We start from the raw sequence: 12,947 nt of genomic DNA on the forward strand, positions 1-12,947 counted from the left end.
ACACACACACACACACACACACACACACACACACTCACAGGCCACACAGAGACATGTATGTTGTGTGTTCCACAGGCGAGTGCAAGTGTGATGACCGTTGGTCTGGCTGCATCATGGATGATGTTGGGTAAGTTTCCTCTAAAGTACTGCCACGTCGCACACTGCCATGGCAACAGACCCCATCTCCCGCGGCAATGCCGACATTCCAAACGTGTGTTCCCTCTGTGCATCTCTGTGTCGCTGTGATGTCATAGTGTGTTAGTCTCTTAGAGAAGAGGGTTGTCACTATCTGACCATGTCAGAAAGGATGGAAGTACTGCACGTTTAACCACTAACCCTAACTCACCATAACCTTACCCCTAACTCACCATAACCTTACCCCTAACTCACCATAACCTTACCCCTAACTCACCATAACCTTACCCCTAACTCACCATAACCTTACCCCTAACTCACCATATCCTTACCCCTAACTCACCATAACCTTACCCTAACTCACCATAACCTTACCCCTAACTCACCATAACCTTACCCCTAACTCACCATAACCTTACCCCTAACTCACCATAACCTTACCCCTAACTCACCATAACCTTACCCCTAACTCACCATAACCTTACCCCTAACTCACCATAACCTTACCCCTAACTCACCATTACCTTACCCCTAACTCACCATAACCTTACCCTAACTCACCATAACCTTACCCCTAACTCACCATAACCTTACCCCTAACTCACCATAACCTTACCCCTAACTCACCATAACCTTACCCCTAACTCACCATAACCACTAACCCTAACTCACCATAACCTTACCCCTAACTCACCATAACCTTACCCCTAACTCACCATAACCTTACCCCTAACTCACCATAACCTTACCCCTAACTCACCGTAACCTTACCCCTAACTCACCATAACCTTACCCCTAACTCACCATAACCTTACCCCTAACTCACCATAACCTTACCCCTAACTCACCATAACCTTACCCCTAACTCACCATAACCTTACCCCTAACTCACCATAACCTTACCCCTAACTCACCATAACCTTACCCCTAACTCACCATAACCTTACCCTAACTCACCATAACCTTACCCCTAACTCACCATAACCTTACCCTAACTCACCATAACCTTACCCCTAACTCACCATAACCTTACCCCTAACTCACCATAACCTTACCCCTAACTCACCATAACCTTACCCCTAACTCACCATAACCTTACCCCTAACTCACCGTAACCTTACCCCTAACTCACCATAACCTTACCCCTAACTCACCATAACCTTACCCTAACTCACCATAACCTTACCCCTAACTCACCGTAACCTTACCCCTAACTCACCATAACCTTACCCCTAACTCACCATAACCTTACCCTAACTCACCATAACCTTACCCCTAACTCACCATAACCTTACCCCTAACTCACCATAACCTTACCCCTAACTCACCATAACCTTACCCCTAACTCACCATAACCTTACCCCTAACTCACCATAACCTTACCCCTAACTCACCATAACCACTAACCCTAACTCACCATAACCTTACCCCTAACTCACCATAACCTTACCCCTAACTCACCATAACCTTACCCCTAACTCACCATAACCTTACCCCTAACTCACCATAACCACTAACCCTAACTCACCATAACCTTACCCCTAACTCACCATAACCTTACCCCTAACTCACCATAACCTTACCCCTAACTCACCATAACCTTACCCCTAACTCACCATAACCTTACCCCTAACTCACCATAACCACTAACCCTAACTCACCATAACCTTACCCCTAACTCACCATAACCTTACCCCTAACTCACCATAACCTTACCCCTAACTCACCATAACCTTACCCCTAACTCACCATAACCTTACCCCTAATTCACCATATCCTTACCCCTAACTCACCATAACCTTACCCCTAACTCACCATAACCTTACCCCTAACTCACCATAACCTTACCCCTAACTCACCATAACCACTAACCCTAACTCACCATAACCTTACCCCTAACTCACCATAACCTTACCCCTAACTCACCATAACCTTACCCTAACTCACCATAACCTTACCCCTAACTCACCATAACCTTACCCCTAACTCACCATAACCTTACCCCTAACTCACCATAACCTTACCCCTAACTCACCATAACCTTACCCCTAACTCACCATAACCTTACCCCTAACTCTCAGCCTTAAACCTAACCCTCAACCTTAAACCTAACCCTAACTCTGAACCTAACCTTAACTCCAACTAAGAACTAATATCTCATATACTTGTTCATCAGTTCTGATGATAATGCCACCTTTGTTTATCTTAGACTGGCCAGAAAGTGACTACCCAGAAAAATAGTCAGTCTGACTTAGTTGGACATTTAGGCAGGGAAGATCATCTGAATTAGGACAAATAATACATTCACAGTGATTATCTTGTTAGTGTTGACTGGGTTAACGTCTGGAGCATTAGAAAATACTTTCGACTGAGTTGTAGTTCAGGAAATGTTCCACTAGATGGCAGTAGAGGCTGTTGTTTACTTCAGACATCAGTAACTTCAGGCACTGGACTGTTTGGCCAGGGATTCATATTAGTAATATTATCTGTGAGTGATTGGTCATGTCCTGAACTGCTACGTAGAGTTTCACCAATCACATTCTATATTCTGAATAATATGTTATACCTCTCTTGGTTAACTGTGGAGCTCTTTTACTGTCCTTGTCAGCCAAATGTTTACATTCATTGTGTGTTTCTGTGTGTACACGCTTGCTGCTTTGCAGCTTGTGTGTGTGAGTGTATCTATATGGATGCAACTGTGTGTGAGGGCTGTGTGTGTTAGTATGGAGGATGTGTGTCTTTACCCCTCTTCTTTAATACCTCTTGCGTTTCCCCTCAATCCCAAATGGGACAGCAGGTGAGCAGAAGCTTGGCTGGAACGCTGCTCGTGTAGTTTAAACCAATCGGCTGCCTGGAAGGGTTGTCAGTCATCTCAACCTTTCCCATTCCATCCAATAGCATTACGGCCTCTGTGGCTCGATGTCCTGCCGTAGCTTCGTCTTCTTCAGATGATGATGCAGTGTAAAGAAATACAGCTCTGTGGTCTGATCTCAGCTGTATTTATTTATGTTCATTATGTACATATATTTTTCAGATTTATTTTCATATATTTTTTCAGTTTTGGGCTGATGTCACTCGCTGAGCACTTTTGGAGCAACGGATTGTTCTACTGTTATACTCATAGGGGGGATCCCTTTTCCCCCTTAAAGCTTTGACAATGAGCCCTACCCATCATGTCTTGTCCATCTAACCGATTGATACAGTCTGCAATGTCATTCCCGTACGAGACCAATATGATTTATCTCCATTAATACTGTACTCAACAGCACGGACCCCTTTTAGGATTCTATCTTTGATATTGTTATCTGACTTTAGCAACCTCTCCATGGGGTCAGCATGTCAAAGGTCAGAAGTTATTATTTACCCTTTCCCAGCACATGGCTCTTACCCAGACTCCCTCTCTCTAAGCAGAGGTCAATGGTATTTCAGACACTCGTATTCAATGAGCAAGTATCAGTCACTTTTTATTTTCTCTTCTCAGCGCCTGCATGTCTGTTCCTGTTAACTAATACTGACAGTCTACTGTGTGGTGGTTCTCTCCATCAAAAGGCTTGGGGTTCTATCTGGGTTCCCTAAATTGTGTGTGTGTGTGTGTGTGCGTGTACGTGTGTGCGTGCGTGCACACAATTGGGTTGTTAACCAGCCTGGGGGTGCCATAATGCACTGGATGAATGAGAGACTTGTGTTTGTATCACACTGGGTTCCTCTGTGTTAGGTTCTTCATTACTGAGGGTTTTACTATGTTGAGGCTATGTTGGGGCCACCGACCACAAATGGGAAATGTTCTTTATCAGTCATCATACACTATCCTCTCTGCATTTAGAGTGTTTAGCGAGAGAGAAGAAGAGACTGAGAGAAACATAGAAAGAAGTAAGGGAGGGTTGATGTATATCTATATTGCAAGTGATTCATTGGAGGTCTCTCTCTCTCTCTGTTATTGTGAGCCTTTGTTTGATTCCTAATCAGTATGACTCTCACTACTATTGTAAGTGCTACAATAATCCAAACTCAACTCAGCCCCTTGACTTCCACCATTTCCTTTCTCCGGGAAAGCTGCTGTTGGGCCCAGGATTTGCTGCATTGTGTTTACAGCACTAGCTCCCATTAGCCACTCACTAGCATTACTACTCAAAGCGGATACATATTTGCTGTATCATTTAGCAACAGTGCTATGGCGAGACAGGACAATGGTGTCTGAGGCTAAGCCCTGATTGCAGAAATGCAGAGCAGCAAGGGGTCAACACTAACAATGACAGACTAACAACAGAAAGACCCCTGATTGAGTGTCAATTGCTTACTAGAAAACCAGGTGCTATTGATTACTTCAGAGCAAAGGTGGTCTGCAGAAATGTATTCATTTCAAGTCAATCAATTTTTGCAACAAAAGACACCTTTGTCCTTAAGCTATCAATGGGACCTGGTTTCTGCCACCACACATCACGGTTATGATTCACAACCAGAAGCAACAACAAGGACAATAACAACAACAATAATGTGACAAATATTATTTCCTCTACACACCATCAGTCAATATTAATCTTGTATGCCAATGCCTTACCGCTACTCCCTATTCTCTGACCCTGACTGTGGTCATCAACAGATAAAAGGTGTGTGTGTGTGTGTGTGTGTGTGTGTGTGTGTGTGTGTGTGTGTGTGTGTGTGTGTGTGTGTGTGTGTGTGTGTGTGTTATTCTATAGATGGTGGGCTGTAAGGGATTGGATTGAACTGAAATGGAACCAACTCTTAGAATCAGTCAGAAATGTTAGTCAGTCTTGTTCAACACGTCTTGTGGTGAATGTTTCCTTCCTGTTCATATCGGGTCATTTGTAAGTATATACCACACTACTGGCCTTCTCTCTGTAAGGACAACGCTAAAGCAACACAAGAGTGGCACAGTGTGTCTCAGAGGGATGTGTGTTGTTGTTGACGTGCTGCAGTTGTTTCCACTGTAACTGCGTGACTCTGTGGTTGTGTTGAACAGCTTCTACCTGCCCAAGAGGTTCTCCAACTGCAATGTGGAGGAGTACCACACCTTCCTCAACACTGGTGGTGGAGCCTGTCTCTTCAACAAACCCATAAAGGTACACGCACGCACGCACACACACACACACACACACACACACACACACACACACACACACACACACACACACACACACACACACACACACACACACACACACACACACACACACACACACACACACACACACACACAGCCCTGGAGGGGAAAATGAAGAAAATAACTTCAAAGCTTATAAAGCACTTTTCTTAAATTTCACCCAAAGCACTTAGATAAACCTAACCTCTCTCCTCTCTCCTCTCTTTCACTCTCCTCCCTCGCTCTCTGTGACTCCAGCTGGTTGACCCTCCAGAGTGTGGGAATGGTTTGGTGGAGCCAGGGGAGGAGTGTGACTGTGGTAGCCCAGCGGTGAGTAGCTGAGAGTGGACAGACATTGGCCCTAGACACCTCTGGTCCTGGAGAATCTACAGGGAACCTTGATTCATATGTGTTTGTTTATATGTGTTTGTGTTCCTTCACTAGGAGTGCGAGAGGGAGGGAGAGAAGTGCTGTCAGAAGTGTACACTCACACAAGGCTCAAAGTGTAGCGACGGACTCTGCTGTAACAACTGTCAGGTACAGGACACTATGCATTGTCACATCACGCACATATGCATAATCAATCAATCAATCAAATGTATTTATAAAGCCCTTTTTACATCAGCAAATGCCATGAAGTGTTATACAGAAACCCAGCCTAAAACCCCAAACAGCAAGCAATGCAGTTGTAGAAGAACGGTGGCTTGGAAAAACTCCCTAGAAAGGCAGGAACCTAGAGAGGAACCAGGCTCTGAGGGAGTGCCAGTCCTCTTCTGGCTGTGCCGGGTGGAGAGGAACCAGGCTCTGAGGGAGTGCCAGTCCTCTTCTGGCTGTGCCAGGTGGAGAGGAACCAGGCTCTGAGGGAGTGCCAGTCCTCTTCTGGCTGTGCCAGGTGGAGAGGAACCAGGCTCTGAGGGAGTGCCAGTCCTCTTCTGGCTGTGCAAGATGGAGAGGAACCAGGCTCTGAGGGGGTGCCAGTCCTCTTCTGGCTGTGCCAGGTGGAGAGGAACCAGGCTCTGAGGGAGTGCCAGTCCTCTTCTGGCTGTGCCGGGTGGAGAGGAACCAGGCTCTGAGGGGGTGCCAGTCCTCTTCTGGCTGTGCCGGGTGGAGAGGAACCAGGCTCTGAGGGAGTGCCAGTCCTCTTCTGGCTGTGCCGGGTGGAGAGGAACCAGGCTCTGAGGGAGTGCCAGTCCTCTTCTGGCTGTGCCGGGTGGAGAGGAACCAGGCTCTGAGGGAGTGCCAGTCCTCTTCTGGCTGTGCCAGGTGGAGAGGAACCAGGCTCTGAGGGAGTGCCAGTCCTCTTCTGGCTGTGCCGGGTGGAGAGGAACCAGGCTCTGAGGGAGTGCCAGTCCTCTTCTGGCTGTGCCGGGTGGAGATTATAAGAGTGCAAGGCCATTAAGACCAGATTGTTCTTCAAGATGTTTAAACGTTCATAGATGACCAGCAGGGTCAAATAATAATTACAGTGGTTGTAGTCTGTGCAACAGGTCAGTACTTCAGGAGTAAATGTCATACACCTGCTGACGTGCTTTGACCTGTGTTGTGTGTGGGCAGATGGAGTTTATGGGCGTGGTTTGTAGGGAGGCAGTGAATGACTGTGATATTCCAGAGAACTGCACTGGTAACTCCAGCCAGTGTCCCCCGAACGTGCACAAGATGGACGGCTACTCATGTGAAAAGGAACAGGTAAGAGATATCAAGAATAATCAGAGTGGACCAGTCGGCGTGTACAGGTGTGTGTTTGTGTTTGACGTGTACCATTCCTCTGTGTCCAGGGTCGTTGCTTCAACGGGAGGTGCAAGACCAAAGACAGACAGTGCAAGTACCTGTGGGGAGAGAGTGAGTAGCAAAACTGTTTTTGATTCAATCACCGATGAAAACGTTTTTATGTCGACCTCAATGAGACTCACTGCAGGGTTATTTATGTAGGTTGTGACATCATCCCTGTTCATTGTTTGATTTTTCAGAGGCGACTGCTGCTGATAAGTTCTGTTATGAGAAGTTGAATATCGAGGGGACAGAGAAGGGGAACTGTGGGAAGGACAAAGACACATGGGTCCAATGCAACAAGCAGTAAGGACACTTGTTCGTGTCACAGTTCTGTTGTGCTTGAATACAATGACATGACATCACACTGTACTTTTATCCTTGAACATAACATGTGTCCAGCAAAGTTTAGGTAACTAATGAAACCTGAACTTAGAGAGAAGGTTCATCACTACTTCCTGTGTGTTTCAGAGATGTGCATTGTGGGTACCTGCTATGCTCCAACATATCGCCGGCCCCCCGACTAGGAGAGTTGCATGGGGGACTGACGTCCTTCTCTGTTGCACAGCATAGCGCCTCCCTGGACTGCAGGTACACACACACACACACACACACACACACACACACACACACACACACACACACACACACACACACACACACACACACACACACACACACTCATCATCATCAGACTCTGATTCATTCATCGCGTTATGGTTCTCCTTGGGTTGCTAAGGAATTACAGTCCATTCATAGATATTTACACACACTGATTGATAAAGCGACCTCCTTATAAAGCGACCTCCAAGCTCTCTCTCTGACGATGCAGGCCTCCAGAGCACATACAGAATAATGCCTATAGCTCTCTCTCTCTGACGATGCAGGCCTCCAGAGCACATACAGAATAATGCCTCTAGCTCTCTCTCTCTGATGATGCAGGCCTCCAGAGCACATACAGAATAATGTCTCTAGCTCTCTCTCTGACGATGCAGGCCTCCAGTGCACATATAGAATAATGTCTCTAGCTCTCTCTCTCTGACAATGCAGGCCTCCAGAGCACATACAGAATAATGCCTATAGCTCTCTCTCTCTCTGATGATGCAGGCCTCCAGAGCACATACAGAATAATGCCTATAGCTTTCTCTCTCTGACGATGCAGGCCTCCAGAGCACATACAGAATAATGTGTCTAGCTCTCTCTTTGTGAATTAAATTCTATATTTAATTTATGTCCCTGTGTAACTTCTATATGAATGGATCCTCTGTAACTGTGCTGTGTTGTGTGCTGTCTGTCAGTGGGGGTCATGTGATGATAGACGGGGACAGTGACCTGGGCTATGTGGAGGATGGGACAGCCTGTGGGACAGAGAGGGTCTGCTTCAACCACAAGTGTCTGCCCCTTCAGGAGTTCAACTTCAGCACCTGCCCTGGAACCACTGAGAAGACCATCTGTTCTGGACACGGGGTACGGATACACATACACACAAATGCACAAAACACACACATGCATGCACACCCACTTTCTCTCTCTCTCTCTCCAACCTTTCAGCTCCTAATACATATTTTTTGGTGTGTGTGCCTGCATGCTTGTGTATGTGTGTGTTGCAGATTTGTAGTAACGAGCTGAAGTGTGTGTGTCACTTGGGTTGGACTGGAGACGATTGTAACTCCACGTCTCCTCTCAGCTACCTGGTGGTTGGACCCACCGCCTCTGTATCAGGTACAAATAACTCCACACGTCTCCCTATCTCTCTCTAACGCTTTCCCTCTCCCCCTATTTATATAAGCCCTGCTTATAAATAGCTCTCTTCCTATCTTTCTCTCTCTCTCGCTCTCTCTCTCTTCCTCTTGTCCCCCCCCCTCTCTCTCTGTCTGTCTCTGTCTCTCTGACTCTCTCTCGCTCTTTCTCTCACACTCTCTCCCTTTCTCCTTCTCTCGCTAACTCTCCTACTCTCTCACTCTCTCTGTAACTCTCTCTAACACTCTCTAACTCTCCTACTCTCTTTGTCTCACTCTCTCTAACTCTCCTACTCTCTCTCTCTCTCTCAAACTCTCTCTCTCTCTCTCTCACTCTCCTACTCTCTCTCTCTCTCTCTCTCTAACTCTCTCTCTAACTCTCGCACTTTCTCACTCTAACTCTTTCCCTCTCCCCCGTTTAACACAGACTATGAGAGGTTTTGGTTCGACATACGTATTTAAGCCTTTATTTTCATCATAAATCATTGGTTCATTCATTGTTTAGTTATTTTGCATATAATCATTATTTTTGGCCTTTACATTTGCATTAGTATCTGTTAAAAAAAACAACAACCAGGCACATCTTTCTTTTTGTTTGTTGTTTATTTTCACACACATTCTTTGTCGACAGGCTCATGTCATTGATGGAGTGACGCTGAGGTCAGATCTGAGTTCCTCTTCATTGTGTTTACCCCTTCTGTGATGTCACTTCCTCCTCTCACCCCATCCCAGTCTCCCCAGCCTGTAGTCAGTCATGTTTCTGAATCTACGTTTCCCCTCAAAAACATACACATCAATGTTTGTCATCTGTTTCCTCCCCCCTCTTTCCTTTCAGATCTCTTCCCTCTGAGTGTGCTGTGTTTTAGTGTACTATTGAAGTGAGGTGTACCCACTTGATCACTTCAAAGTGTGTTTCTCCTACAGATTCATCTGGAAACAACTATAATACAGTTTGTTTATAAAGTGCCACTCCCCTCCTCTCTCAGGTATCACCAGTACTAACATCATCATCGGGGCCATCGCTGGCTCCATTCTGTTCCTGGCTCTCATCCTGGCCATCACCGCCTGGGGATACAAGTGAGTACAGCTGGACCTCAGCTCTAGACCTGGGATAGCTGACTAGGAACTGGCTTGGGATCCTGTCATTGGTCAGTGTGTCTGACGTGACTGTCCTTCTTCACTAACAGGAGCTACAGACAGCGGTGCTACGTTGAGTCAGAGGTTCACAGAAGATTCTGCAGGTTTGTCATCCTTATTCGTTCCTATTTACATTTTTGTCATTTAGCAGCGCGTCTTACAATTCCACATTTTCTATAACGGTCATTAGTTGTTGATCTATTTATGTGTTGGTCAATTTGTTGATGTGTTTGTGAAATCTATGTCATAACAGTGGTCAGATGTCTAATGTTTGTTGGCGTTTCTCAGGCAAATGCCTCCGGGTGACTATGTGAAGAAACCCGGGGATGCAGACTCATTCTACAGTGACCTGGCCCCTGGGGTCAGCACCAACTCAGGCTGTAGCTCCAAGAAGAGGTCTGGCTGTCTGTCTAACCTGCAGATATACACGCTCTCTTTCCCCCCCTCCATCGCCTCCATCTCACAAAACATCTCTCTGTTTGCATTCAGGTGTGACATCATCTCACTGCCATCGCAAATGTGTGTGTGTGTGTGTGTGTGTGTGTGTGTGTGTGTGTGTGTGTGTGTGTGTGGGGGGGGGGGGGGGGTTCTTATTTTGTGCGTGTCGAGGGTATCTTGTCTTGTTCGCAATATGTGTAGTTGGTTGTGTAGTGTTGGTTGCAATATGCCTCTTTCTGCACATTCTTCTCATCATGTTGTCATGCTGTCGTTCACAGTCGTCATGGTGTGGTAGTCTGTTCTCATGGAATGTACCATCAGTCTCCTTCCTCTCCTCCTCCTACCCTGAGCTGTCTGTCTGTTCTCTACTGTAGACAAAGGAAAATAATATTATAATGATATATTAATATGCAGTCGTGTGTGCATACATTTTACTTATGGGTGGTCCCAGAAATCAAACCCACTAAACAGATGTTGTAAATCTGGACTCCCGAGAGGCGCAGCGGTCTAAGGCACTGCATCTCAGTGCTTGAGGCGTCACTACAGACACCCTGGTTTGATTCCAGGCTGTATCACAACCGACCGTGATTGGGAGTCCCATAGGGTGGCGCACAACTGGCCCAGCGTCGTCCGTGTTTGGCCGGTGTAGGCCGTCATTATAAATAAGAATTTGTTCTGAACTGACTTGCCTAGTTAAATAAAGGCTAAATAAACAAATAAAAATTCTGGCGATCAGGTTGTCAGTAATGATGATCGTGATGATAATGGTTATCACTGTTTCACAAGGAAATCTAACTCTGTGTGTGTGAAGGTCAAACGGTCTGTCCCACTCGTGGAGCGAGCGAATCCCTGACGCCAAACACATCTCTGACATTTGTGAGAACGGACGACCCAGGAGCAACTCATGGCAAGGTATATACACACACACACACACACACACACACACACACACACACACACACACACACACACACACACAGAGAGTTATATTTCCCTGTGCTAACCATGTGTTACTGTGTCCTTCCTCTGTAGGAAATCTGAGTGGAAATCGCAAGAAGTCGAAAGGGAAGAAGTTCCGTCCTCGCTCCAACTCTACAGAGTAAGTCACCATGTTCCTGGATGGGCTTCCACATGGCTCAGGGATTGTATTTACACCCATCCAGTCACTATAGAAATCAGATCAAATAGCAGCAAGCCAAGAGGTTCTGTATGGTGAAATAGACTGATACAAGTTGTGGGGTTACTTGTAGAATCTGTGAATCCAGCATTTCACAAGAACTTCATAAGAAAGTGTATTAATGAGTTACATTGACATTACTACCAGATTTTGTTACCTCAGAGACGCCATTGTTCTAGAATGTTGTACTGCACTGTTCTATAAAGAAAAATGTCATTGTTGAGTGCATGTGGGACTTAATGGCAGTCACTATGGCCATGCTTGAACAGACAAATGCTATTTGTTTTTATCTAACACTAACACTACACACTAACCATTACTGTTGAAGACGGAGGTTTACATACACTTAGGTTGGAGTCATTCAAACTCATTTTTCAACCACTCCACAAATGTCTTGTTAACAAGCTATAGTTTTACGGGTGAGGGTAAATGTAAAGGTTAAGTGTTAAGGTCAGGGCTATTGCTTATAAAGATGACATCTGTGAAACCATACTTCTGTCCTTTCTAGCATGGCCACTCAAAAACAACCCTAACTGCACATGCTCCCCGTGAATGAACACAATTAACACCTTGTTGACCTTTCAGCCTGGTTGACCTTTCAGCCTTGTTGATCTCCCAGCCTGTTGTTGTTTGTTTGTTTATTTGTTTGTTTCCTGTTCTTGGCACCTGAGGTCATTTGCAGAGCAACTGTTCTTGTTTGAATGCATGGGAGTGAATGAGGAGAATTTAACTGCTTGGACTGATTTGTGACATCTGGCCAAAATGCAAATGACCATCTTACTAAAACACACATTCATCTAGTCAAATTCCTCACAGTCCCATCTTGTCTTCCTCTCACTTGCATCTTGGTGGTGTGTTCAGAATGTCTTTGGTCTGCTCTGCTCTCTTAAAATATCTCCTCTTCCTCCCTCGTCCTCTTTCTCCCTCTTCCTCATCTCCATCCTCCTCCCTCTCATCCTCTTTTTCCTCCTGCTTCCTCTTCTCCTTTCCTCCTCCCTTCTCGGTGTGTCTATCAATCCCCACTCCTGCAGGTATTTAACCCCTCGCTTCCAAACAGAGCATTATGATGTAACTAAGTGGGTAGAAGATGTGAATAAAAACAGTGAAGGACCCTACCATAGGTATTACCTCAGATCATCTCCTATTCCTCAACAACCCCCACCCCCCTCTTTTAATTCCCCTTTGGCTTGGTCCGTGTATTTGGGTTCAATTTGGCCAGGGGAGGTAGGGAAGGGTTATACCAGTGGTTCCCAAATGGGGTTCAGCTCCCTTTATCACAGATAAAGAGCAGATTGATTGGTAGTTCTGGTGATGATGTCAGCTCTTGGTCCTCTTGTGTCTTTGGACTCCCATGATTCATTGCTTTTAGCGTGCGATGGTTGGATGTATCAATAGCTGCTGAACTTTTACAACAGTTTTACATTTTGTTGAGTATTGAGTAACATAATTGTCT

At 45.7% G+C, this 12,947-nt stretch overlaps 1 protein-coding gene across 3 annotated transcripts in view; it reads left to right on the top strand.

Moving 5' to 3' along the window:
* Positions 1-12,947, top strand: part of LOC135521742 (disintegrin and metalloproteinase domain-containing protein 22-like) — a 147,835-nt gene that overhangs the window by 128,494 nt on the left and 6,394 nt on the right. For 2 of the 3 annotated variants that reach the window (XR_010452603.1, XM_064947433.1), the window contains exons 14-28: positions 76-127; positions 5,117-5,216; positions 5,495-5,566; positions 5,681-5,773; positions 6,791-6,922; positions 7,012-7,075; positions 7,204-7,309; positions 7,475-7,594; positions 8,302-8,470; positions 8,614-8,725; positions 9,729-9,819; positions 9,930-9,983; positions 10,168-10,368; positions 11,129-11,229; positions 11,350-11,416. Coding sequence is in view for 2 of the 3 variants with exons in the window: in XM_064947433.1 (XP_064803505.1) it covers positions 76-127; positions 5,117-5,216; positions 5,495-5,566; positions 5,681-5,773; positions 6,791-6,922; positions 7,012-7,075; positions 7,204-7,309; positions 7,475-7,594; positions 8,302-8,470; positions 8,614-8,725; positions 9,729-9,819; positions 9,930-9,983; positions 10,168-10,368; positions 11,129-11,229; positions 11,350-11,416 (1,534 nt within the window). In the remaining variant the exon portion in view is untranslated. The remainder of the gene's footprint in view (positions 1-75; positions 128-5,116; positions 5,217-5,494; positions 5,567-5,680; positions 5,774-6,790; positions 6,923-7,011; positions 7,076-7,203; positions 7,310-7,474; positions 7,595-8,301; positions 8,471-8,613; positions 8,726-9,728; positions 9,820-9,929; positions 9,984-10,167; positions 10,369-11,128; positions 11,230-11,349; positions 11,417-12,947) is intronic. The other variant, XM_064947434.1, reaches the window with a different exon arrangement.

Source organism: Oncorhynchus masou, chromosome 30 (genome assembly GCF_036934945.1).
Source record: "Oncorhynchus masou masou isolate Uvic2021 chromosome 30, UVic_Omas_1.1, whole genome shotgun sequence".
Lineage (NCBI taxonomy): Eukaryota > Metazoa > Chordata > Actinopteri > Salmoniformes > Salmonidae > Oncorhynchus > Oncorhynchus masou.